Source organism: Anser cygnoides, chromosome W (assembly GCF_040182565.1).
Source record: "Anser cygnoides isolate HZ-2024a breed goose chromosome W, Taihu_goose_T2T_genome, whole genome shotgun sequence".
NCBI classification, from domain to species: Eukaryota; Metazoa; Chordata; class Aves; order Anseriformes; family Anatidae; genus Anser; species Anser cygnoides.
The window spans coordinates 14,481,519-14,509,289 of record NC_089911.1 but is presented as its reverse complement, the minus strand read 5'-3'; the positions used below and the strand labels follow the sequence as shown (position 1 = coordinate 14,509,289).

The 27,771-nt window shown below is 47.6% G+C and overlaps 1 protein-coding gene across 11 annotated transcripts in view; it reads right to left on the bottom strand.

Moving 5' to 3' along the window:
* The window catches only part of LOC125181537 (uncharacterized), a 266,555-nt gene that overhangs the window by 171,182 nt on the left and 67,602 nt on the right, over positions 1-27,771 (bottom strand). For 3 of the 11 annotated variants that reach the window (XR_010827281.1, XM_066987198.1, XM_066987204.1), the window contains one exon: positions 13,030-16,041. The exons of 4 other annotated variants lie outside the window; for them this stretch is intronic. Coding sequence is in view for 2 of the 7 variants with exons in the window: in XM_066987198.1 (XP_066843299.1) it covers positions 15,969-16,041 (73 nt within the window). In the remaining 5 variants the exon portion in view is untranslated. Of the gene's footprint in view, positions 1-13,029; positions 16,042-17,316; positions 27,670-27,771 lie in introns of those variants that run through there. 4 more of the 11 variants (XR_010827274.1, XR_010827278.1, XR_010827275.1 and 1 more) reach the window with 3 other exon arrangements.

The following is a 27,771-nucleotide window of genomic DNA, read 5'->3' as shown; positions in this document are numbered from 1 at the left end:
GCCAAATTGATACTGTAAAAGTCGGTCAAAGAAACTCTCTAAGACTCTATTTGGAGTTTTAGAAAGCAGGCATTCTTGCACTCACTTCTCTCACTTTTCTCACTCACATTTCTCTCACATCCCTTATCACCCACAAGCCTCTGGGAAGGTTGAGAGGTACAAAGGACTGTTAAAGACTATGTTACGAGCATTGGGTGCTGGGACATAGAAACAATGGGACGGAAATCTACCAGAAGCCACTTGGTTAGTTAATACCAGAGGGTCTGATAACCATTCTGGTCCAGCTAAAACAAAGCCCCTACACACGGTGGGAGGAGCTAAAGTCCCTGTAGCGCGTGTAGGGAAGTGGATGGGGAAGATGGTGAGGGCTGCTCCTGCCGTGGGAAAAGGCAAACCCACTCGTGGGATTGTCTTCGCCCAAGGACGGGGGGCCACCTGGTGGGTGATGCAAAAGGATGGGGATATCAGGTGTGTGCCTCAAGGAGATTTAACCTTGGGAGAAAACTAATCTGTAATCTAAGCTATGTGTTGTAGAAAGACACTGCAGAACCAATGACAGGTCGACTTCTCAAGGAACCGGGCAAGTGCAGCAACGACTCGAGCTAAGCTGGTGCTGGCATCCAGACATCCAACTCCGCCTGTCCTGAGTGACCACTTTGGCAGATGAAGCTGAAATCATCAACAGTTCTTATGAACATTTTGGGAAGAGACCTATAGAATGAGAAAAAGTACCTATCTATAAATCTGTTGAAGGACAGGGAACAGTGGTGATGAGAATACTTATACACTAAAGTACGTGGGACCTGAAGGTGACACAAATGTTATGGAATAAGGGGTGGAGGTTGTACTGGGTCTGTCTGGGATGGAGTTAAATTTCCCTGCAGCAGCCCATACAGTGCTGTGCTCTGCACTTGTAGCTAGAACAGCACTGGTATCACAACAGCGTTTTGTCTTTTGCTGGGCAATACTGGCACAGCATTAAGACTCCCTCTAAACCCCCAGCACAAGAAGACCATGGAAGTATTAGAACGAATCCAGAGGAGGGCCACAAAGATGATCAAGGGACTGGAACACCTCTCCTACGAGGACAGGCTGAGGGAGTTGGGGTTGTTCAGCCTGGAGAAGAGAAGGCTCCGTGGAGATGTTATAGCAGCCTTCCACTACCTAAAGGGGGCCTACAGGAAAGCTGGGGAGGGACTCTTTATCAGGGAATGGAGTGATAGGAGAAGGAGTAATGGTTTAAACTAAAAGAGGGTAGGTTTAGATTAGATATAAGGAGGAAATTCTTTACTGTGAGGGTGGTGAGGCACTGGAACAGGTTGCTCAGAGAAGTAGTGGATGCCCCATCCCTGTAAATGTTTAAGGCACGATTGGATAGTGCTTTGAGCAACCGGGCCTAGTGGGAGGTGTCCTTGCCCATGGCAGGAGGGTTGGAACTAGATGATCTTTAAGGTCTTTTCCAACCAAAGCCATTCTATGATTCTTTGATTCTATGATTCTATGACTCTTCACCAGCAGTGGCAACAGCCTAAAACCATTGGACAGCTGTATTTTTTTTTCCAAATATTAATTTGCATTATTTTGCATTCCCCCCTTAATTTCCATTCCCCCTCTAAAAGACATCTAGACATAGAATCATAGAATCATAGAAAAGGTTGTAAAAGACCTCCAAGATCATCTGGTCCAACTATTCCCCTACCAACAGTGTCACCCACTAAACCATGTCCCTAAGCACCACGTCCAACCTTTCCTTGAACATCCCCAGGGATGGTGACTCCACCACCTCCCTGGGCAACCCGTTCCAATGCCTGACTACTCTTTCTGAGAAGAAATGTCTCCTAATTTCCAACCTAAACCTCCCCTGGTGTAACTTGAGGCCATTCCTTCTTGTCCTATCGCTAGTTATCTGCGAGAAGAGACTGACCTCCAGCTCCCTATAACTTCCTTTCAGGTAGTTGTAGAGAGCAATAAGGTCTCCCCTGAGCTTCCTCTTCTCCAGACTAAAGAAACCCAGTTCCCTCAGCCACTCCTCATAGGACTTGTGTTCCAGGCCCTTCACCAGCTTCGTAGTCCTTCTCTGGACACATTCCAGGGCCTCGATGTCCTTCTTGTAGTGAGGGGCCCAAAAGTGAAGACAGTACTTGAGGTGCGGCCTCACCAGAGCAGAGTACAGGGGGACAATCACCTCCCTGGTCCTGCTGGCTATGCTATTCCTGATATAAACCAGGATGCCATTGGCACACTGCTTGCTCATGTTCAGGTGAGCATCGACCAACACCCCCAGGTCCCTTTCCTCTGCACAGCTTTCCAGCCACTCTGCCCCAAGCCGTTAGTGTTGCATGGAGCTGTTGTGGCCAAAGTGCAGGACCCGGCACTTAGCCATATTGAACCTCATCCCATTGGCCTCTGCCCATCCATCCAACCTGTCCAGGTCCCTCTGTAGGGCCTTCCTACCCTCCAGCAGATCGACACTTCGCCCCAGCTTGGTGTCGCCTGCAAACTTACTGAGGGTGCACTCAATTCCCTCATCCAAATCATCAATAAAGATATTAAAGAGGATGGGCCCCAGTACCGACCTCTGGGGAACACCACTCGTAACTGGTCACCAGCTGGATTTAACTCCGTTCACCACCACTCTCTGAGCCCGGCTGTCCAGCCAGTTTTTAACCCAGCAGAGGGTACCTGTCCAATCCATGGGCTTCCAGCTTCTCCAGGAGAATACTGTGGGAGACCGTGTCAAAGGCCTTGATGAAGTCTAGGTAGACTACGTCAACAGCCTTTCCCTCATCCACCAGGTGGGTCACCCAGTCATAGAAGGAGATGAGTTTGGTCAGGCAGGACTTGCCTTTCATGAACCCATGCTGACTGGGCCTGATCCCCAGGTTGTCCTGCACATGCTGCGTGATTGCATTCAAGATGACCTGTTCCATCACCTTTTCTGGAACCGGCTTCAGGCTGACAGGCCTGTAGTTCCCCAGGTCCTCCTTATGACCCTTCTTATAGATGGGCGTCCCATTAGCAAGTCTACAGTCATCTGGGACCTCTCCGGATGACCATGACCGCTGATAGATGACAGAAAGCAGCTTGGCAATCACATCCACCAACTCCCTCTGCACCCTCGGGTGGATAACAAGGTTGAACAATCTAAGTGTGATGTGCTGCACATGGGTTGGGGCAATCCCAGACATGAGAACAGACTGGGAGAAGAATTCATAGAGAGCAGTGTGGTGGTTTTACTCAGAGGGTGGTGAGGCACTGGAATAGGTTGCCCAGAGAAGTTGTGGATGCACCATCCCTGGAGGTGCTCAAGACCAGGTTACATGAGTCCCTGGGCAACCTGATCTAGTGTGTGGTGTCCCTGGCCATGGCCGGGGGTTGGACCTAGATGATCTTTGAGGTTCCTTCCAACCCAAGCCATTTTATGATGCTATGATCTATGAGTGGTTACTCCTATTTTCAGTTCCTTCAAATAAAGAATTCTTTAAAAAGCTTTGACTAATTATTTCAATTTACGGAGCATACAGTGTAGCAATGATCTTTATGTACATTTAGAAAAATATTGAAGTTATTTTGAGAGATGCTCTTTCACAATTACTACCTGATTAGCTTCTATAAAACGATTAAATAGTTTACAGCAAGTTATATCACAGAATGGTTGAGGTTGAAAGGGACCTCTAGAAGTCATCTAATCCAATACCCCTGCTCAAGCAGGGACACCTAGTGAAGGCTGCCCTGCTATGTGGGTGTGAAGCATTTTTTTTGTTTTGTTTTGTTTTGTTTCTAACAAACGGAAGTAGGTGGCTTCTGCTTTACCTCTGGTCAAGGTAATGCAGTTTCTTCTACTTTTAGGTGGGGTTTTTAAAGTAGTAGTCATTCTTCCCTGTACTAAGGTAAGTGGTTTTTAAGAACTTTTTTTCTTTGTGTGTCTGTCTGTGGATGACTTTGATCTGATACGGAACTTGCACTTTGAATATGAGGAAAAGTATCAGTCTTAATATTTGGCTATCTTCTCGTGTACCTGCCCTCTGATTGCAGAATGTGTCCAGAATAACAATACAAAGGGACTTCTCATGGAGCATGAACAAACAAATATTTTAAATTCAGTATCTATCTTAACTGAGTCTCAAATCAGGCTATACTTTGTTTTGTTTTTCAGAGTAATATAATTGAAAGTGCTTCTCCTATATTTGAGGAAGAACAAATTGCTGGTTGGATGGTGGATTAATAAGTAGTTGCCATATTACAAGAGTAAGAAGATATTTGGGGATTTGGGAAGAACTGGATTTTCACCCTAGTTCAGCAGCTTTGCTGCTCACTTAAACACAGATGAATGAAGACCCCATTTGGAAAATCACCAGGTCAGCGGTCCAGAGCTGATGCAGGTGAGGTGTTATTGAATTTGTTTTCATTGTTTGTTAATTGGTTTTTAGTAGGTAAAAAATATTCTTAATACATAAGAAAATATATAAAATAATGGCTTTATGAAGCTGTTACTGTTTCCTTATGTTTTTTTCTGCTTGTTTTTAAAGATAAGAATTATACTTTGATTATAGAAATTGTAGAATTGAAAGGTTATACACAAATTTTAATTAAGCTGTACAGACTTACATATAAGAAATTGTACTGGTTTTGGCTGGGATAGAGTTTATTTTCTTCATAGTGGCTCATATGGTGCTATATTTTGTAGTTATGACCGAAATGGTGTTGATAACGTACCAGTGTTTAAGCTATTGCTTAACAATGCTTATGCAGCATCAAGGCCTTTTCTGCTTCTCATGCTGCCCTGTCAGCAAAGGAAGCTGGGGTTGCACAAGAAGTTGGGAGGGCACACAGCCAGGACAGCTGACCCAAACTTACCAAAGAGTTATTCCATACCATCTCATGTCATGCTCAGCAATAAAATCTGTGGGAAAGAAGGAGGAAGGGGGGATGTTCAGAGTTGTGGTGTTTGTCTTCCCAGAAACTGTTACACATGATGAAGCCCTGCTTTCCTGGAAATGGCTAAACATCTACCTGCCGAAGGGAAATAGTGAATTAATTCCTTATTTTGCTTTGCTTGCAAGTGCAGCTTTTGCTGTGCCTATTAAACTGTCTATCTCAACTCACGAGTTTTCTCTTTTGATTTACCTTTGTGAATCTCTCCCCCATCCCACTATGTGTGTGGGGGGGGGAGTGAGCAAGTAGCTGTGGTGCTTAGCTCCCTACCAGGGTTAATCTACAACTGAAATGCTTGTTAGTAGTCTATAATATCAAAGGTTTAACATAACAGGAAGTTAACTAAAATTCTACAAAGGAGCTTGTGATAGGACTAGAGTAACATTTTGCTCATCCCAGAAGTGCTTGAAAATAAACAGTAATGTATTTACCATACATATTCACCACTGGAGGCCAGTAACTAGCGGAGTACCCCAGGGGTCAATACTGGGTCCAGTCCCTCAGGTGCATCCCATCGGGGCCCATAGATTTGTGGGTGTCTAGCTTGCCTAAATAACCTCTAACCCAGTCCTCTTCGACAGGGGAAAGTCTTCCTTTCTCTGGGTTTTCTTTCTTCTTTCCTGGCTCAGTAGTACGTGTAGTGAAGACTGAAGCAAAGAAGGCACTCAGTAACTCCGCCTTCTCTGTATCCGCCGTCACCAAGGCACCCGCCTCATTTAGCAGCGCACCCACGTTTTCCTTAGTCTTCCTTTTGTTGCTGATGTATTTGAAGAAGCCCTTCTTGTCGTCCTTGATGTCTTGCTAAATTTAATTCTAACCAGGCCTTGGCCTTCCTCATTGCATCCCTGCATTCTCTGACAATGTTCCTAGACCAACTGGTCTGTCCCTTCTTCAACATCATGTACGCTTTCTTCTTCTGTTTAAGTTTTCCCAAGAGCTCCTTGCCCATCCATGAAGGTCTCCTGCCCCCCTTGCTCGACTTCTTTCTCGTAGGGATCCACCAGTCCTGAGCTTGGAGGAAGTGGTGCTTGAATATTAGCCAACTCTGCTGGGTCCCCTTTCCCTCTAGGGCCCTGGCCCAGGGGATTCCTCCAATTAGGTCCGTGAAGAGGTCAAAGTTAGCTCTTGAAATCCAGGGTTGCCATCCTACTTTTTGCTCTGCTTCTCACAGGATCTTGAACTACAACATCTCATGATAATTGCAGACGAGACTGCCCTCAACCTTCACTTTTCCAACTAGACCATCTCTGTTTGTTAGTACCAGGTCCAGCAGCGCCCCTCTCCTTGTTGGCTCACCTACCACCTGTGTCAAGAAGTTATCCTCAGTGTTCTGCAGTAACCTCCTGGACTGTTTGTTCTGAGCTGTGTTGTCTTCCCAGCAAATATCGGGGTGGTTAAAGTCTCCCCTAAGAACCAGGGCCTGCGAACGTGAGGCAACTTGCAGCTGCCTGTAGAAGGCCTCATCCACTTCCTCTTCCTGATCCGGTGGCCTGTAGTAAACACCCACCAGAATGTCACCCCTGTTGGCCTGCCCTTTAATCCTCACCCATAGGCTCTCGACTTGCACTTCATCCCCCCCAGGCAGAGCTGCATACATTCCAGTTGCTCACTCACATAAAGAGCAATTCTACCACCTCGCCTTCCTGGCCTGTCCTCTCTAAAAAGCACAAAGCCATCCATGGCCACATTCCAGTCATGGGAGCTGTCCCACCATGTCTCAGTAATTGCGACAAGATCATAGCCCTGCAACCACACGCACACCTCTACTTTCCCTTGTTTATTCCCCATGCTGCGTGTGTTTACATAGAGGCATTTGAGTTGGGCTCCCAATGCGTCTTCCTTTCTGGATGGGGCAACTATAACTCGTCCATGTGGGCCTACGGTAGCTCTCCTGTCAAGCTCTGTTCCCTCTCTAGACTGTAGACATCCTTTGCTGGCTGTGATGTTCAGCTGGCATGAGTGGAATGGCATGTCATCCCGTACCTTATTGCCAGCATCCCTAATGATATCCCCCTCCCTCATCGAATCTAGTTTAAAGCCCAATCAATGAGCCCTGCCAGCTCATGACCAAGGACCCTCTTCCCTCTTTGGGAAAGATGAATCCCATCTGATGCCAGCAAGCCTGGTGCCATGTAAGGCTTCCTGTTGCCAACGAACACAAAATTTTGGCGATGACACCAGCCATGGAGCCATGTGTTAATGGACGCTATCCTTCTTTTCCTGTCACTGTCAGTACTAGGGAGAACGGAGGAGAAGATAACTTGTGCACCTGAATTCCTGATCATCCATCCCAATTCCTTGAAGTCCCTTTTGATTGCTCTCGGGCTACGCGTTGCCACTTTTCCTCCCAGATGTAGGACCAGCGATGGGTAATAGTCCAAAGATCGAACCAAGCTGGGAAGTCTCCTGGTGATGTCCTTAACCTGGGCCCCAGGAAGGCAGCAGACTTCCCTTTGAGGAGGGCCCCTTCTACATATTGGACCCTCTGTTCCCCCCTATTGTGAAATCACCCACAACTAAAACACACCTTTTTTTCCCCCTGCTAATGGTTGTGATATGGGGGGTTGGCCTTTCTGACCCTGGCAATATCTCTGGTGGAGAGGGATTGTCACCTTCTCCATCCATAAATTGCCTTTCAGCCTCCATGGCCTCATACCTGTGGCTCAGGGCTACCTGATAGGGTAAGATGGGTGAAGGCGGATTTCTCCTGCCACCTCGAGTCTGGATTGTCTCCATTCATTCACATCCTTGTAGCTTCTGCCTTGTGTCTGCTGGGGGATGGATACTGCATTCCCTTCTTGTTGGCAAACTCCTCGTGCCTGTTCTTGTTTGACAGAGGCCAGGACTTGGCAACTCCAGTCTACCTCCCTCTCTGAATCCCAGATGCCCCTCAGTTTTTCCACCTCTTCTCATAGCTCAACTACCATGCTGAGCAGGTCTTCCACCTGCTCACATCTCATGCAGTTGCTATCTCTGCAGCTGCCCAAAGGTGGTGTGAAGCTTTGGTACTCCCTGCAGCCTGATACCTGGACGGCTGCATGCTTTTTCAGAAGCTCAGTTTGGGTCCCCACCTCCTTTTTGGCAAGTGTGGATGTGGCATACTGGTAAGAGTCCAATGGAGGTGTGAGAAACAATCTGCAGCCAATAACACAGGCTCAGGCAAGGAGCTCAGTTAAGTAGCAGTTTTATTCATGATTGCAATGGCGGGTGTCCTGCAAACAGGAGCACCCAGCAAAAGTTTATCATAACCTTATATTCCCTATTACACAGTGCTTGATTCCTCTCTTGTTTCATCATTGGCTGAGTACTACAGGTTCACAAACTACTCGACGCTTATCATTATACCATATATGTACAATTATATTTGACCAACTGTTAATTTTTCCTTTTTTTTTTCCCCCCTTCTTCTCTCGTGACTAGAGAGCCCATGATTTTTTTGTTTTTACTGATTTTGCACTGCTTGTCTTGTTTTTCTTAGCTATCTGCCTTATTTTCGGACAGTGGGACCTTCCACTGTCCCCTTATCTGCTTAACATACTCCCCACTGTTATGCCACTGTTATGCCTCTGCAGTCACTTTTGAATATGCAAGGTTAGTGGATTTTCCACTGTAAAAACACAACTTTAATTCTTACAATTCCCCTTCTTCTTTTCTTACTCCTATTGTTGTTTTTGTACCTCTTTACATCCCCCACTACTGGGTTTTTCCAACATTAGGGTGCAATATTTTTCTTCAGATGTCATAGAGGGTGACAGATACACAATGCCATTATTACTAGAATACTAACAAATAGATGCTTGAGCCAATCCCATCCAGGCAACCATGAGGTCAATTTTTCCCAAATGTCTCTAAATCCCCAGGAAATTTCATCTTCGGCCACCTCATGTAAGATCTTGGTTTTCTCCCAAATATTTTTGAGATTAGTCTCAGTTTGCCCCGTTTGGTCTACGTATGTACAGCAACTGGCATTAATTATCGTGCAAACCCCTCCTTGCAAGGCCAGTAATAAATCCAGTACCATTAGATTCTGGAATACCATCTTTGACAGACTTGTCACCTCCTCTTGCAATGCCCAGATCACATCTAGAGTGTTATTTTCTAATTCTTCAGCTATAGCTGAGATATTCACAATAGCTTTCTCTAATTCACTCACCCCTAACCAAGGGATAAACCACCTCACAGAACTGTGAAATACCCTATTCCTTTTTACTAGAGGATAAGCTGGAGTGCTCTTAATTCTGCATATATGGGTCCCAAGGGGGCTTTGGCTTTGTATGTCTTCAATAATAGTTACATTGGAGTTATTGTCCCCAGGGTGCAAGCTCCCTTCCATCCTAGGGGCATTGCCTTCCTGGCTTTATTACCACATAGCCAATACCATCCTTTGCCATTTGAGACAATATATTAGCACACCCATAATTACCATATTTGGTACAGTATGTATAATTCCCTACCTCACAGGTAACATTTTGACACCCAGGGTCAGTATTATTGCCCCCTGAATTTCCATCGGTATGAAGAATGATATACATACTAATATAAAAACCAGAATCCCCTGGGGACACTCTAATTCTATGTAATCCAACTCTTTCCCCCAGTTACATGTGGTATTCATTATTTTTTTCTTAAGGAGAGGTTAAAGGTTAGATTACTACTATGATTCATACCTCTGTGGTGGTTTACTCAGGTGGGCAGCCGAGCTCCATCTCAGCTGCTTTCTCACCCCCCCCTCCTCAAAGGGAAAGGGGGAGAAAATACAATGCAAAGGGCTCAAGGGTTGAGGTAAGGATGGGGAGATCGCTCAACAATTATTGTGACGGGCAAAACAGACTCAGAGTAGGGAGATAGTAAGATTTACTGCCTATTACTAACAAGCTAGAAAAGTGAGAAACAAAGGAAAGTCAGGACCAGTCAGATGGTCAATTAGGACCAACAAGTACTTAAGTCATCCTACTTTAGGTAACTCAATAAAGTCTACCTGTATACTTTGGAAAGGTTGAATCCCTGGCTCTAGAGGGGTCTAGGTGGGTTACAGATGACCTTTTTATTTACCTTTTGACATATGGTACATCCTCTGCATATTTGCTTCACTAAAGTGTATATTCCTACACAGACATACTTTCTTAGCACAACATCACACATTGCTTGCACCCCCCAATGACTCCCTTGATGTAAAACAGTTAATATTTGCCTCATTAGTGCTTTATTCAGCATTTCTCTCCCATCAGGGAGTATCCATTTTCCTTTGGACTTTGTGGCTCCTAATTCCTTAAAAACCTCTTTCTCTTAAAACTTTTTAGTTCTTTCTTAGTTTTGTGTAGGGGTAGCTCAACAATTCCCTGAATCCTCTCTGGATTTATTCTTTGTTTTCCCTCAGACACTAGATGCCCTAAATACTTCTCTTTCTACATATTGTAATTTATTTTTCAATACTGTCAAGCCCTGTTTTCCCAGAAAGTTGAATAGCTTGTTAGTGGCTTCCTTCACAACTGTTTTCTCCTATTGTCCTGACAATAAAAGATCATCCACATATTGTAACAGTAACACCTCCTCGGGAGGTTGGAATTGCTCCCCGCACGGCCCCGCAGAGAGGCTCATGGTGGAGCAGGCTGCTCCCCCTGCAGCCCATGGTGTACCACGGTGGAGCAGATCTCCATGCTACAGACTGTGGAGAGGAGCCCACGCAGGAGCAGGTGATCAGGGCGGGGAGGGATCTGATGCCTGTGGGGGTCCCAAGCCAGAGCAACCCACTCCCAATGGATGGACCCTGCGGCACAGACCCACACCTGGAACAGCTCCCAAAAGAGCCGCTGCCCATGGAGAAACCCACACAGGACCAGCCCACAAAGGTTGGCACCCCGTGGGAGGGACCTCACACCAGAGCAGGGGAGAGAGTGACCATGGAGGGGTGGTGGAAACGAAGCACCACGGGCTGACTGCATCCCCCACTCCCGGCCCCCCTGCACCACTCAGGGCAGGGAAGAGGTAGAAGAGAGTGGATAGGGGTAGGTGCCCCCAGCTTGTTTCTCTGTTTCTCACCACTCCAGCCTGTCAGAAATAGGTAATAAATTTTATTAATCTTCCTATGCTAAGTCTGTTTTGCCCGCGACGATAACTGTAGAGTGATCCCCATGTCCTTATCTTAACCCTTGAGCTCTTTTTCATTTATCAGGGTCTCTCAGTGGGACTAGCTTTCTGAGAAGCCCCGACTCCCCTATTCTGAATTTATAACAGCAATCTCTCCTCCTTCTTCCACTCCGGATACTCCTATTTGAAGTGGCCAGCCTGGCCACACTTAAAACATCTTCTCAAAGCCTGTCCCTGCTAGGATTTAGGCTGCAACACAGGCAGCTTTCCTTGCCTGCCATTCCTTCGTCTCTCTTCCTCTCCTTTCCATCCTGGACATGACTCCCCCTGAAGATTTTCTTCCTCTTTCTCCAACCCTCTGCCTCACTATCCGGTCCACTCTGAAGACCATTACTTTCGTCTCTGCTTTTCCTTCTCATCTCCTCCTCCCTTCAGGGCCTCCCACAGTAGGGCCTCCAGTGACTGTTCACTCCATCCTCCCACCTTCTGGAGCTTTTTTCCTGTGTATCTGGCCAGGCTTTAATCACAAAATCACAAAACTTTCAAGAGGCCTTGGGATACTGGGTCCTCAGGATTCATCCTCGAGTACTTTCTCATTCTGACCCCAAGTCTCTCATATGATTTCTGTGTTGCGCATTATTATTATTATTATTCCAGCCAGGATCGGCAAGTGGGTATTTCTGCTCTGCTGGTATTACCCCTGGTCCTGGAGGATGAGCTCTTTCCCATTCTTGTATAGCAGCTCTCCTCCTGATCATTCCCCTGTCTTCCCCTGTAAACAACATACTTAGTATAGACATCATTTCCCCCCAAGAGTATAAGTTAGGCCCTAGGAACTGGTCTAATTGTTCAGCTAGCCTGATGGGGTCCTCAATTAAAGACTTCATCTCCTCTTTAAAACCCCTAACACCTCTCTGCCGGTAAGGAGAGGGGGGAGTTCACCTAAGAGGATACACAGTTAGTGTTAGTACTGTTAGTATCAGGGAAGGCAAAATTCTCAGTATCTCTTCTACCTTGTTCTAATTCTTACCAGAGCCTAGAGTACGCTCCTTCTCTAGGGACAGTGTTAATTGCAGTCCCTGTCTCCCTTCCTGGAGCGACTGCTGCTGCCACCGGTGCAATATTAGGATTATAGGGAGCATAACTTGGCTCCTCCTCCAAAAAAGGAGTCTTATTGTTTACATAAAAATTTAAAGCCTGAATTTTCATTAGACCCCTATTTTGGCCAAAATACTGTTGTTTCCTTAATTGGTTCTTTTGTCCAGATTAATACACAGTATTTCATCATTTTCTTTTTATCATTTCCTCTTAACTTTTTTCCACCCAATTTCTTATAATTCTTCCAGAAGGACTGTCAGTAGGCACTCCCCCAGGGATATCTCCCTGTCTCCTGGAACCCATATTTCCCATTTTTCCTGCTCTTGTCAGTGTGCTGCTACGGAAATTTACCTCCTGCAGGGTACCACACACTAACATTCTGATTCTGGAAAATGGGGGTTTACTGCCAAGCACTTCACCATGCAAGGGGTACCGTACACCAAATTTCCCGAGACTCTTCCTTTCTCTCTCTTATCTCACAATTCGTCCGTCTCTGGCCGCGCCCCTCACGGAGCTATGGGACCGCGGATCAGGACTCCACACTCCCTTCGTACAAAAGTACGTCTCAATCACACGTCACACAGAGTCTCACCCGACCCCCAAGGCAATACTTAATATTTCTTACCTTGGTCTGTGCACAGAGTTACCAGGTCAATTCTCGAAACCAGAGTGCCTACCTCTTTTTTTTTTCTTCCCTAATTCTTCACCGATCCTGCCTTCTTAACAAGTCTCAGTTCCTTTGTCAGCTCTCTGCAGAACCACTGTCACCAAGACACAGGACTGCTGAAATCAGCAGGGTATGACTTCCTGCTGCAGTGGTAATGGGGCTCCCCAGAAGGTGACGATCCCGGACAAGCCCCCAGTTTGTGAAAAACACTCTGTGGCCAATAATATAGGCTCAGGCGAGGCTCTCAGTGAAGTAGCATTTTTATTCACGATTGCAATGGCGGGCGTCCCGCAAGCGGGAGCGTGCCTACTAGTTACATAGCACGGTTTATATACTTTATCTCTTGACAATTGGGACCCTCCCGTTTCCCCATTGACTGGGTACTCCAGATTCACAACCGATCTGATGCTTCACAGATAATGCATGGCTTTCAGTTGCCAGCCTGTTATTTTTCAAGTTTCTTGTGACTTTTTACTTTGTGAGGTGGTGACATTCCTTCCCTTATCTGACTTGACACTGTGATTTTCACTTAATTGCACTGAGTCTTGTTGTCTGCATTTTACAAGGTTGTCTGGTAAGCTTTCTTATCACTGCAAGCATATCTCAATACCACATTCCTTACCTTTAAACAATGTAACATCTCTTTACAAAAACACAAAAACACTCTTTCTTACAATAACAGCATACAAACTCCTCCTTCTTCTACTCCGGATACTCCTATTTGAAGTGGCTGGCCTGGCCATACTGAAAACATCTTCTCAAAGCCCATCCCCGCTAGGATTTAGGCTGCAACACAGGTAGCTTTCCTTGCGTGCCATTCCTTCATCTCTTCTTCTCCTTTCCATCCTTGGCCCAACTTCCCCTGAAAGTTTTCTTCCTCTTTCTCCAACCCTCTGCCTCACTACCTGGTCCACTGTGAAGACCATTAATTTCCCTCTTTGCTTTTCCTTCTCATCTCCCTTCCTGACATACACCTTCTGGGCCTCCTGCAGGAGGGTCTCCAGTGACTGTTCATGCTGTCTGCAGGTTTGTGCCCAGTACACCCCACCTACAAGCACAGAGTCAGAATCCACATGAAGGCCTTTTAATTAAATAATTATATAACTCTGCAGAGTCAGGTGCTTGGCAATCTTTTGCAAAGTAAGCACACCTCTGGCTTGATTATTTATACACAGCAAACTTGTGAAAACTATCTCTCTGGCTACTTTTGATTGGCTGTTACAGCTCACCTAACTTATCTCTACTGAGCTTGCACTCAGAAGACCGGGGGGGGGGGGGGGGGGGGGGGGGGATGGGGAGGAGGGAGGGAGGGAGGGAGGGAGGGAGGGGGGCACTAAATCCCACATTAGCATACATTAGCTTTTTGATGAGTGTGGTTTTTTAATACGTTAATGACCCTTAATGAGCAAAAGGTTACCATAGGTCAGTCTGGAATTTTCCTGCAGGTGTTTTTCTCCGTCCTGTTTTCTGCCTTTCATCCCTTATCTTCCTTGCTTCTGCTAGCTCAAGGCTACCAGTCTCTCTGTTTTCTTTAAGGTTTCCTTATTTTCTCAGCTAAAGACTACACAAGCTACAAGCCTCCCTATTTTCTTTAAGGTTTCCTTGTTTTTTTCCCAGCTTGGGACTACAATTTCCCTCATTTGAGACTATGTACCTCACTTTTAGGCCTCATAGTTCTCACGACATATTTCTTGTCCATTTCGGCTAATTTGAAGAAGCACTCTGTATTATCTATATCTCATTTTGCTAACATTACTTGGTGAGGTTTGGATGAATAAAGCACTATATGAATTTAGACAATTAGGCATGTATCACAAAACACAACTACATATCACTACCATAGCTACAACTATTATGATAATTAAAAACAGTTGTTTCAACCGTCCAAAATCTGGAAACCATGATCACAGACAGGAAAAAGCTGGTCCACTACCAATGGTTGCACCCTGAGATATTTGGTGAAACAGGTGGGATGCTTGCCAGACTTGGTTAATGTCTGTTTGAATTTGCTTCTTCTCATTTACATAGACACAGCAGCTGCGGTTTATTACAGCACAAACTCCTCCCTGGGCTGCAAGTAGCCCATCTAAGGCAAGATGGTTTTCTAAGGCTATTTGGGATACTTGTTTTATTTCTGTTTGTATTTGACCAAGAGCATCAGTAGCGGCATTGCTTATGATTTCTAGTGTTGCAGATGTTTACTATTGCTCTTTCAAGTTCTACTATTCCCAATGAAGGGATTAAGGCCCTCCACAAATCATGAAACCAGGTATTTCTGTTTGAAAGGGGATTATAAATTCCTTGTTTCTCCCGAGGTGTCATAAAGATGGCCTGTGATCCAAGTGTTGGCCCTTATGTCGATGTGTTTATAGAGTCTAATGGCTGGAACTACAGCTCCCAGGGCACAAGTCCTGTACTCTTCAGGAGGAAGTGCTTTATGCGCTCGTGGACCACATAGCCAATATACTCCTCCTGGGGATATCCACCAATGGAGGCTGATAGGTCCACTTCTGCTTCCATATTTTTTTATGACAGTGTAATTGGTGGTTTCAACTACAATCATTGTTTTACGTTGTCCAATGAGATTCCAAGAACCTACATACGATCCCTGGGCCACATTCTCCTTAATTCTATTAATTGAGTATACACATGATAGATTTTTCTCTTTCGATAGGGTACACAGGGATAGAGGAAGACCGTGATGGAGGAGAAATACTAGTATTACTTGAGTTTGCTAATTGCCACACGTCTGTCTTGTTTACAGTGAGTGGTATGGCATAGATAGGGGTTCCCTCATGCTGAGGCAGGTACATGTGTACACAACCAACAAGATATGTTTGCAAAGTGGGTTAGGTTTAAAGCTAACTGAACTATAGAATTCTGTGTCCAAGCATTGGAACTGTAAGTCGACCCTGTTAAGGAAATTATAATCAGAACAGAAATCATTTTGTCCTTTTAAACAGCAATTTCAAGTCCTCAGTTGGTTCTACCTGCCACAAAGTCTCTTGTGCTTCTTTTGATGGTAGGTCTTGCTTCTCCTCTTCTGGTGGTGCTGCCTTCACACGAGTATAGTGAATTCACAATTTGATCCCTTCTACTTTGATTGCAGTGTAGGTGTGGAGCAAGATAGTATAGGGTCCTTTCCACTCTTCCTTTAGAGGCTTGTCTTTCCACATTCAAATCAGTACCTGATGTCCAGGTCGGAATGGGTGTACCGGAACATCAGTGGAATCGGTAGTCGCTCCTGCATATATCTATGGAGAAAGGACAACATGGCAGACAAAGACAGCAAATATTGCCTTACCCAACCTTCCCACCCCCCCCCCCCCTTATATGCATTTGATTCCCTTCTGTCACAAATTCATTTACAGGGTGTGGTTTGCCATATAACAATTCAAATGGGCTAACTTTTTCTTTAGCTCTGGGGGCTATCCTAATTCTCAGCAAAACTATTGGTAGGGCTTCTGGTCACTTTAGCTCAGCTTCCTGGCAAATTTTAGTTAACTGCCTTTTTAATGTTTGATTCATTCTTTCTACTTGTCCTCTTGATTGTGGTCACCAAGCAGTATGTAAATCCCACTTGATCTGTAATGCCCTCAATATTTCTTGAACTACTTGTGATATAAAATGAGGTCCATTGTCTGAGGAAAGTCCCTCTGGTATTCCAAAGTGTGGGATTGCTTCTTTCAGTAAAGCCTTTACGACCTCCCTAGTTTTTTAGTTTGGCATGGGAAGGCCTCTGGCCATCCAGTGAATGTGTCTACTAGTACTAGAAGATATCGATATGATCCTTGTCTAGGCAATTCAGAAAAGTCCACTTGCCAGTACTCCCCAGGTTTCATCCCTTTTCTTGACTCCCCTGATGGTGGTTTTGGTTGGATCTTGGAGCTGTTAGCATAGCATACAGGCCATTTTTGCACTATTTGGTTTGCTATAGTTTTCATTTTTGGTCCAATCGAAAAGTGCTTCAGGCTATCTGCCATGGCATCAGCACCAAAGTGTGTCCCTTCATTTAAGTCTTTCATTAACTCCTCAGTCATAGTTTCCATTATCAGGATCTGTTCCACCAGCCATCTTTTTGCTTCGTACATTTTAGTTTTTCCACTAGTTGGATCTCTTTAGTAGAATATTGTGGTGGATTAAGTGAAGTCTTTGCACAGGGGACTAACATGCCTTGTAGGGCTCCTGGTGCCCTTCTGGCTGCTTCTTTGGTGGCTAAGTCATCTTTCCTGTTCCCTAATATTATGTCACGATCACCCTTTTGGTGGGCCTTACAGTGCACTACTGCAACAGCTTTGGGCCTTTGCACTGCCTCCAACAACTGTAAAATTTCTGGACCATGCTTGATTGGTCCTCCAGCTGTTGTCAATAGCCCTCACTCTTTCCAGATGGCTCCATGGACGTGCAAATCTCCAAAGGCATATTTAGAGTCTGTAAACACATTGAGGGTCTTCCCCTCTGTTAATTCTAATGCCCTAGTCAAGGCAATTAATGCAGCTTTTTGTGCTGAAGTCTTATGAGCTACTGACTTTGCTTCTACAGTGTCACGACTGCATATCCTGTGTTACGTTGTCCATTTTCCATAAAACTGCTACCATCTGTAAAATAAGATCTGCATTAGTTATCAGTTCATCCTTAAAGTCAGCTTGGCTGGCATGTGTGCGCTCAATAATACCCACACAGTCATGATGGATTTCTCCTGTCTCTTTGGCTGGAAGAAGCGTGGCTGGGTTCAGGGTGCTGACCACAGACAGCTTTATGTCTCCTTGGTCTACTAATACAGCTTGATATTTAGCCATTCAGCTTGGGGATAACCAGCAGTTTCCGTTGGCTTCCGTTATCTCTAGCAATGCATGTGGCACAGAGTCAGTTTTCTTGCTTCCTGAACTAGGAGTGCCAGAGCGCTGCGAACAGGATGTGCAAACAGGACAGGCTTGGCAGTTAGAGCAGGCAGTTTGCGCGGAGCAGTTTGGGTGGGGCAGGGAGGGAGCGCAGGGAGGATCCTCTCCTCTCTTTCTCACTTCCCTTTCTCTTCCTTTCCTCTTCTTTGGGAACTCTGTCTCTTATAACTTATAATTTACCATGGTGGGCACCCATCGCAGCGGCCGGGCCAAGGCAGAAACCCAAACTGAGGGGACACAGCCTCTCTGTGCTCATGTAGGCATGCAGGTGGATACCCTGAGGGGTGAAGTGGCAGTCCAGACTGGTGACTGTGGGGAGCTCCGGAATCTGGAGGCCCCCCTGGGTCCTGAGGGAAGAGAGAGCTGTTGTGGGTGCATGTGTGCCCTGCTCAAGGAACTGCTTGAGAAGATGGCCGGGCTGCAGCGAGAAATTGGCAGCCTGAGGGGCTCCTGGGAGTCTCTGAGGGAGACAGATAGGAGGTGTGAACCTACCCCTACTGAAGCCCAGCAGCCCCCTCCTAAGTCCCTGCAAGGGGCAGTAGCCGATCCAGCTGCTCACCTACAGGACAGAGGGCTTGACAGCCCACGAGAGGAAAGGGGCTGGACTCTTGTCTCAGCTCAAAGGAGAAGGAGGCGTCTTCCCCCAACACCCATGGAGCCACCAACCCCCGCGGTGTCCCTGGGTAATAGGCTCGAGGCTCTTGGTCAGGAAAGGGATGAGGGTCTGGAAAGTAGTCAGAACCCGGGCACCGAGAAGCACATCGAGGTTGAGGGAAGTAGCAAGCATAGGGATCTGGGCCGGATGGGGCACTGCATCAAAACCAGTGCCACAAAAAAAGGGCGGAGAGTCTTAGTGATTGGGGACTCCTTTCTGGGGGGCACCAAGGCTCCCGTTTGCCGCCCGGATAACCTCTCCAGAGAGGTGTGTTGTCTTCCTGAAGCGCGTGTCAGAGACGTTAGGAAGGCTCTGCCGCAGCTCATTAAACCGGAAGACTACTATCCTCTCATCATCATTCAGGCTGGGTCCCAGGATGCTGCGACAAGGAAAATGAGTAATGTTAAAAAGGACTTTGCATCCCTGGGAAGGATGTTGAAGGGATCAGGGGTGCAGGTAGTGTTCTCCTCTGTCCTCCCGATGGGTGCCTGGGACCCAGAAAGAAGGAGGAGAACGGGACAGGTGAATGACTGGCTGAGGGGGTGGTGTCTAGACCAAGGCTTTGGGTATTTTGATCTTGGGCAGGCCTTTGAGAAGCTGGGTATGTGGGCTGCTGACGGACTCTGACTCAGCAAGTGGGGCACAAGTGTATTGTAGTCCCAAAGCTGGGAAAAAAACAAGAAAACATGGAAAAAAATAGGGAGGCCTGTAGCTTGTGTAGTCTTTCTATAGCTTGCGCAGTCTTTTAGCTGAGAAAATAAGGGAAGAAAGAGACAGGTAGCCTTGAGCTAGCAGAAGCAAGGAAGATAAGTGATAAAAGGTAAAAAACAAGAAGGAGAAAAACAGCTCCAGAGTGACCTATAGTAACTTTTTGCTCATAAAGGGTCATTAACATATTAAAAATCACACCCATCAAAATACAAATGTATGCTAATGTGGGATTTGGTGTTACCCCCCCCCCGCTGTTCCTCTGTAATGCGCAAACTCAGTAGAGATAAGTTAGGTGAGCTGTAACAGCCAATTGAAAGTAGCCAAAGAGATAGTTTTCACAAGTTTGCTGTGTATAAATGACGGTGATTCGAGTCAGAGGCGTGTTTGCTTTGTGAAAGATTGCTCAGCACCTGACTCTGCAGAGTTATATAATTAATTATTTAATTAAAAGACCTTCGTGTGGATTCCGACCCTGTATGCTTATTGGTGTGGCGCACGGGGCACGAACCTATGGACAACAGTACTGGGGAGCAAGCTCTCTGGACTGATTACCAGGGCTTTAAACTAGGTTCGACGGGGGAAGGGAGGGGAGTTAGATGTGACAGAGAAGGGCTGGGGGATGTTGTCACTGCTGTTAGTGTTGAAGACAGCAGGGAAAAACCTCTGAGTTGTCCCATAGGATCGTCCGAGGGCTCCTCAGCGAAGATAATATTCCCAATACCCCGTCCGGAATCTTCTTCTTGCGTCCCTCTAGGGGTAACTGAGCCTGCTGCTTCCCTAAAGTGCCTGTATACCAGTGCGCAAAACATGGGAAATAAACAGGATGAGCTCGAGATCTGTGTACAGTTGCGGGGCCACAATCTCATTGCAGTCATGGAAATGTGGTGGGACAGCTCGCATGACTGGAACGCTGTCATGGAGGGCTATGTCCTTTTTAGGAAAGACAGGCTGGGGAAGAGAGGGGGAGGAGTTGCTCTTTATGTGAGGGAGCAATTAGAATGTACCCAGCTCCACCTGGGGGAGGGTGATGAATGAGTGGAGAGCTTGTGGGTGAGAATTAAAGGGTGGGCTGGTGTGGGTGATGCTGTTGTGGGGGTGTACTACAGGTCACCAGATCAGGAGGAGGAGGGGGAGGAGGTCGACGAGGTCTTCTACAAGCAGCTAGAATTAGCCTCACGATCCTGGGTGCTGGTTCTCATGGGGGACTTTAATCATCCAGTTATCTGCTGGGTAAGCAACTTGGCCAGGCACGCGCAGTCCAAATGGTTCCTACAACGAGTTTGTCCTGGTTTCAGTTAGGACAGAGTTAATTTTGCTCCTAGTAACTGGTAGGGTGCTATGTTTTGGATTTAGGATGAGAATGATGTTGATAACACGCTAATGTTTTAATTGTTGCAGAGCAGTGCTTACACTAAGCCAAGGACTTTTCAGCTTCTCGCTCTGTCCTGCCAGCGGGCAAGCTGGGGGTGCATCAGGAGCTGGGAGGGGACAGAACCAGGACAGCTGACCCGAACTGGCCAAAGGGGTATTCCATACCATCTGACGTCATGCTAAACAATATATAGGGGTGGCTAGCTGGGGTGGGGGGCCGGCTGCTCGGGGATAGGCTGGGCATCGGTCAGCGGGTGGTGAGCAATTGCATTGTGCATCACTTGTTTTGTACACATTATTATTAGTAGTACTATCATCAATATTATTATTTTTTTTCTCCTGTCTTAATAAACTGTCTTTATCTCAACCCACAGGCTTCACTTTCCCGTTTCTCTCCCCCATCCCAGAGAGGGAGGGGGGAGTGTGAGCGAACGGCTGTGTGGTGTTTAGCTGCCAGCCGGGTTAAACCACAACAGTCCTTTTGCTGCCCACCGTGGGGCACAAAGAGTTGAGATAACGACAGATCTGACCAGAGTGTGTTAAAACAAGATTCTGATAAGCATTACATCAGTTTAATAGTTGCTAATCACAATTCCGATTTTTGTGGTTTCAAGTCTGCTGTGCCTGCTTTCCGAACTAAGTTATATAGCACATTACTTAGTGTATGTGTTCCCTGTCATGTTGCTTATCATTTCTGGGGTTGGTACGGGGTTATTATTTTGCTGTACTGTGTAACACTGGCTTACGATATGATAAAATTACTGGCCATGAGACTAATCTGGTATTTGTACCAGCATTGTTGTCAACTCCATACTTTGGAAACCCTACCTCAGAAACTATTAATAATTACACCTTTCACACTTTTTCTTTAGGGAGCCAATCTATGGAGGGGTCAGGGGAAGATGTTTTTTCCCACTTGTTCACTCTCCCTTTCTTCTCCTCCAGGAGAGTTATGGTAGCTTTCCAAAACTTCGAATATCCTTGGGATGTTCAGACCAGCATGTTCTCATTGTTATGTCTCCTGAATGCACTTCAGGTTTTGTCTAAGTGTTAAATACTTAAGAGTGTCATCCAGAGATGTGTCCTGAGGCAGGATAGTTATGAGTGGCAGGGAGAGTGGGAGGATATGGGCATGCATCTAGAGCAGTGGGCACCCCCATTGCTTTGGAAATTCACCCCCGAACAACTGAAAAATCCTAAAAAACAGTAGAGTGCTTGAAAAAGTTTTGTCATCACCCTGGCAGTGCCAGACATACACAAATCACTGCAACGTGCTGGGGCTTGGGCTATGCTTACCGTGATGCATTCAATGCCAATATAATAACCCCTGTGACAGACCCTGTAGCCACTTCAACCCCTGAGACAGGCCCAGTGGCCACTGCAAACCCTAAAACGGGCCCCAAGGCTGAGCCAGGGAAACAAACTGTACCAGTGTCGGTTGCACCCGTAACCAAGATGAAAAAATGGTTTAGAGAGTCAGATCATTTAGAACACAGAAAAACTCCTGCTAAGACTAGGTATGGAGAAGATGAGGCCGGGCCATCAGAGGAACGGGAGGATGAAGATGAAGATGTTGCAAAAACAACAGTAACTACCCGAAACCTATACCAGCGTGAGCTATGAGATGTGCGAAAAAATTTCGGTCGCTGTATAGGTGAGCAGCTTGTCACCTGGCTGCTCCGGTGCTGGGACACCGGAGCCAATTGTGTGGAATTAGAGGGCAGGGAAGCCAGGCGGCTGGGATCCCTTGCTAGAGATGCAGGCATTGACAAAGTAATTGGAGATGGAGCACCATCTTACAGCCTCTGGAGGCGCCTCCTGTCAGCTGTGAAGGAAAGGTATCCCTTCAAGGAAGAACTTGTATGTCTACTAGGCAAGTGGACCACTATGGAGAAGGGAATCCAATACCTGAGGGAATTAGCCGTACGGGAGGTGATTTATAGGGACCTAGACAATGAACAGATAGCCACAGATCCAGATGAAGTCCAGTGTACACGACCCATGTGGCAGAAGTTTGTACGGAGTGCACCATCATCATATGCCAGCTCATTGGCAGTAATGGCCTGGAAAGACCATGAGGAACCCATGGTGGATGAACTGGCTAAACAACTGCAGCAGTACAAAGAAAATCTCTCCTCTTCCCTACAGGCCTGCATCTCGACCTCTTCCAACTTTGACCTCTTCCGGGACCTACTTGGAGGTATCTTATGGGCTAGATTGCTAGAAGGTAAGGGTGCTTGTGACAGCTGGGCAACATTTAAATATCACTTCCTCCAAGCTCAGGATCGGTGCATCCCAAAGAGTAGGAAATCAGGGAAGGGGGAAGGAGAGGGGTGGATGAGCAAGGAGCTCATCAACAAGATCAAAAGGAAGAAGGTCTATGAAATGTGGAAAAAGGGCCTGTCCCCTTGGGAGGAGTATAGGAGTGTTGTCAGGGCCTGCAGGGATGCGATGAGGAAGGCTAAAGCCCACCTCGAGATGAAGCTGGCAAAGAAGACAAAGGATAATAAGAAGGTGTTTTTTTTTTTTAACTATGTAAAAAATAAAAGGAAGACTAGGGATAATGTGGGTCCCCTGCTGAATGAGGGGGGTGTCCTGGTAACGGGGGATGCTGAGAAGGCAGAGATACTGAATGCCTTCTTTGGTTCGGTCTTTGCTTCAAAGACTCCCCCCCAGGACTCCTGGACCCTGGAGGGAGGAGAAAAAGTCTGGGAAATGGAGATCTTCCCTCTGGTTGAGGAGGGGGTGATCGGGGTGCATCTGGGTGGGATCAACACACACAAAGCCATGGGCCCCGATGGGATGCATCCACGTGTGCTGAGGGAGCTGGCAGAGGTGATCGCCGAACCGCTCTCTATCATCTTTGAAAGGTCTTGGAGAACAGGAGAGGTGCCTGAAGACTGGAGGATAGCCAGTGTCACTCCGGTTTTCAAGAAGGGCAAGAAGGAGGATCTGGGAAACTACAGGCCAGTCAGTCTCACCTCTGTCCCTGGAAAGGTGTTGGAACAGCTTGTTCTGGATGCCATCTCCAAGCCATTGGAAGAGAAGGAGGTTATGAGGAGTAGTCAGCATGGATTCACCAAGGGGAAATCGTGCTCGACCGACCTCGTTGCCTTCTATGATGGCATCACCAGCTGCGTTGATGGAGGGAGAGCAGTGGATGTCATCTACCTTGACTTTAGCAAGGCTTCCGATACTGTCTCCCACGATGTCCTGCTAGCAAAGCTGAGAAAGCGTGGGATAGACGAGTGGACGGTAAGGTGGGTTGAGACCTGGCTGACCGGCCGAGCTCAGAGGGTGGTGATCGGCGGCGCAGAGTCCGGCTGCAGCCCTGTGACTAGCGGTGTTCCCCAGGGGTCGGTGCTGGGTCCGGTCTTGTTCAACATCTTCATCGCCGACCTTGACGAGGGAATAGTGTCCACCCTCAGCAAGTACGCCGATGATACAAAGCTGGGAGGAGTGGCCGACACGCCAGAAGGCTGTGCTGCCATTCAGCGAGACCTGGGCGGGCTGGAGAGCTGGGCAGGAAGAAGCCAAATGAAGTTTAACAAGAGCAAGCGTAGAGTCCTGCACCTGAGAAGGAACAACCGCGTGTATCAGTACAGGCTGGGGGATGACCTGCTGGAGAGGAGCGCTGCGGAGAAGGACCCGGGGGTCCTGGTGGACGACAGGTTGACCATGAGCCAGCGGCGTGCCCTGGTGGCCAAGAAGGCCAATGGGATCCTGGCGTGCGTTAAAAGGAGCGTGGCCAGCAGGTCAAGGGAGGTGATCCTCCCCCTCTACTCTGCCCTGGGCAGGCCTCGCCTGGGAGTACCGTGTCCGGTTCTGGGCTCCCCAGTACAAAAAGAGACAGGGATCTCCTGGAAAGAGTCCAGCGGAGGGCAACAAAGATGATACGGGGCCTGGAGCATCTCCCCTATGAGCAAAGACTGAGAGACCTGGGCCTGTTCAGCCTTGAGAAGAGAAGACTGAGAGGGGATCTTATCAATGATTACAAATATCTTAAGTGTGGGAGACAGTGGGACTTGGCCACCCTCTTTTCAGTGGTTTGTGGGGATAGGACAAGGGGCAACGGCCAAAAACTGGAGCACAGGAAGTTCCGCACCAACATGCGAAAGAACTTCTTCACGGTGAGGGTGACGGAGCACTGGAACAGGCTGCCCGGGGAGGTTGTGGAGTCTCCTTCTCCGGAGATATTCAAGGCCCGTCTGGACGCCTACCTGGGCAGCCTGCTCTAGGGAACCTGCTCTGGCAGGGGGGTTGGACCCGATGATCTCTTGAGGTCCCTTCCAACCCCTACAATTCTGTGATTCTGTGAGTGCAGTTGCTGCTACTGCCCTCAAACAAGACGGCCATCCTTTACTTGTTTCATCTAGCTGTTTGGAAAAATAAGCCATTGGTCTTTTCCAGCTTCCAGCATCTGGGTCATCACCCCGGCTTCCACCCCCCTTTGTTCATGAACAAACTGCTGGAAGGGTTTTGCCATGCTTGGCAGCCCTTGGGCTGGTGCTGACATTAGGGCCCTTTTTAATGTCATTAAATCCCTTACAGCACTCAGCAGTCCACTCTAGCACATTTTCTGTCCCCTTTGTTGCTTCATACAATGGCTTTGCTATTAGTCCAAAATTTGTGATCCAGATTTGACAAAAACCTGCTATCCCTTGGAATCCTCCTAATTGCTTTTTTTGTTTGTTTGTTTGGGGGACAGCAATTTGGCATATAGCTTCTTTTCACTCCAGATCCGGTGCTTGCTGTCCTTGAGAAATATCAGACCCCAAGTACCTTACTTTCTGCTGGGCTACTTAGGCCTTTTTCTGAGATACTCGATATCTGGCCGTTCCCAGGTAATTTAACAAGCAGATAATCAACTGCACACATTTTTCTTTGGTTGGAGCTCTTAGCAACAAGTCATCAACATATTGCAATAAGGTCCCTTCATTCTTGATTTGCCAGTTATCTAAGTCGCCCAGGTGAGCTCTGAGGCAATCAGCTTTGAGGCGGCTCGCCGAGGTGATCGGCTCCGGGACACGTTCTTCAGCGGAGCCGGGGATCGTGGCATGCAGGGGGGGTTCCTGAATCAAGGCCACTTGAGGGAGCCGCCAGTATCCGGCAGCCCTCGCAAGAGCGGCTTTCGAGGCTTGGGCAGAGCCAGGAGCCTCTGTCGTACAAAGGCAGCCCCTAGGGAGCGCAAGCGACTAGGAGCACTGCGAACAGAGCAGGCAAACAGGGCGTGGCGCGGCAGTTGACGCAGGCAGGGCGAGCAGAGAGGGCAGAGTATCGCTCCCCGCTCAGGAGACTAGCTCAACTATCAGCTGCCTACCTGGCAACAAATTCAGCCATGGTCTCTACTAGGCAGAAAGCGTATGCCAAAAAGACTGTGGCAACCCAGACCCAAGAGCTTGCCCAAAAATGTGTATGTTCAGGTCTCCAGCTGCAGGGAGTGCCTGAGCCTGTTGGTGCCATCTGAGGGTGGCAGGTACTGAGACATGGGGTTAGAAATTAGAGGGCAATTGATTAAGAATGAATATGTAGGCAACACTCATTGCTTAATATGTGCTACGTTTGCGATGTACTGTGCTTGTGCTGCGCTTAGGCCTCGAGGTAACAGGAGCCCCTGGGACCCCAAGAACCAGATCAAACCAACCTTATGGTTCGGACTGTGACCAAGGGCTCAGAGAGCACGCGCAGGGAGACGAGGTGAAAAGCTCAACTCTGATGAAGATGTCTTACTTCATCCCAATGGCCACCAGAGAGTACTACACAAGCGCAGAAGGACTGATAAGATAATTAGCATACGAAGCGGGGCTGGGTGGAGCTAGGAAATGAATATGCATAGATGTGTTGCGAGACTTAATGCATATGTAATATTTTAGGGGATAAAAGAGAACGCGAGTGAGCGAATTGTTGTGTATGCCTTTGGGAGCTATCCTGCATGAGCCCGGCACCAAAATAAACCACATACCCACTTTATAACTCATTTGCTTTTGAGTTGTAGAGTTCTTCCGCAAATCAATACCACCTGCATGAGGTGTGAGCAGGTGGATGATCTGCTCAGCCTGGTAGCAGAGCTCAAGGAGGAGGTGGAGAGGTTAAGGACTATCAGGGAGTGTGAGCAGGAGATAGACTGGTGGAGCAACTCCCTGCTATGCCTGTGAGAAAGGCACCGGGGTGATCCACCCCAAATAGTGGTGGACCCCCTGCCCTGCTGCTGTCAGGCAGAAGGAGGGGACCTAAGAGATGAGGAGGAATGGAAATAGGTCCCTGCTCAGCATCACAGGCAAGCCCCTCCCTATCCACTTCTCCTTCCCAGGTGCCCTTACATAATAAGTTTGAGGCTTTGGAGCTTGAGGGATGGATAGGTGAGGATGTGGTGGAAGGGCCACAAAGGAGGTTGTCTAGGGCAAGGCAATTGACTCCCTTCATTCTTGCTTTGCCAGTTATTTAAATATGCTCCCAAAGCAGTCACGAATAATGTGGGGCTATTCTTGAACCCTTGTGGCAGTACAGCTCAGGTGATTGGCTCCGGGGCAGATGCATTCTGCAGCGGAGTGGGGGATCGTGGCGTGCAGAGGGCCATTGAGGCCGCATTGAGGCTACTTGAGGGAGCCGCCAGGATCCTGCGGCCCTCAGGAGGGTGGCTGATGAGGCTTGGGCGGAGCCAGGAGTGCCCCCCCCCTGCCCCCCCCCCGTACAAAGGCAACCCCTAGGGAGCATGAGTGACCAGGAGCGCAGCAAACAGAGCAGGCAGTCAGGGCGTGAAGCAGCAGTTTGTGTGGCAGTTCACGCAGGCAGGGTGAGCAGGGAGGGTGGAAGGCAGACCGATCTCTTCCCTCTATTCTGGGAGCGCCATGAAGCAGCTTCCAGTGAGGCAAAAATGGTGTCCATATGCCATACCTGCCGGGCTGAGACTGAAACCCAGATGGAGGGGCCACAACCCTCCCAGTAGATGCCTCTACCCAGACAGACCTCCCAAGGACTGAAAGAGCCGCCCAGACCATCTGTTGCAGGGAGCTCCAATATCTGGAGGTCCCCCTAGGGCCTGAAGGCAGTGTTGGGTGTTGTGGGTGTAAGTGTGACCAGACAGATAAACACTGAGCAAGTTGCCAGGTTGCAATAGGAGCTCAGCAGGCTGCGATGCATCCAGGAATCCGAGCGAGATATCGACGTGTGGTATCATGCGCTGGCGCAGGCTGAGCAACAGCCCCGTCTTAAGTCTTCACAAGGGTGGTAAAATGGTTTCCAACCTGAAACCAGCAGAATTGATGGACTCACAAGACAAGGGTGGCTGGACCCTCGTCTCTGCACAAAGCAGAGCGAGGAATATCCCCCTTGCCCCTGAAGTGCCC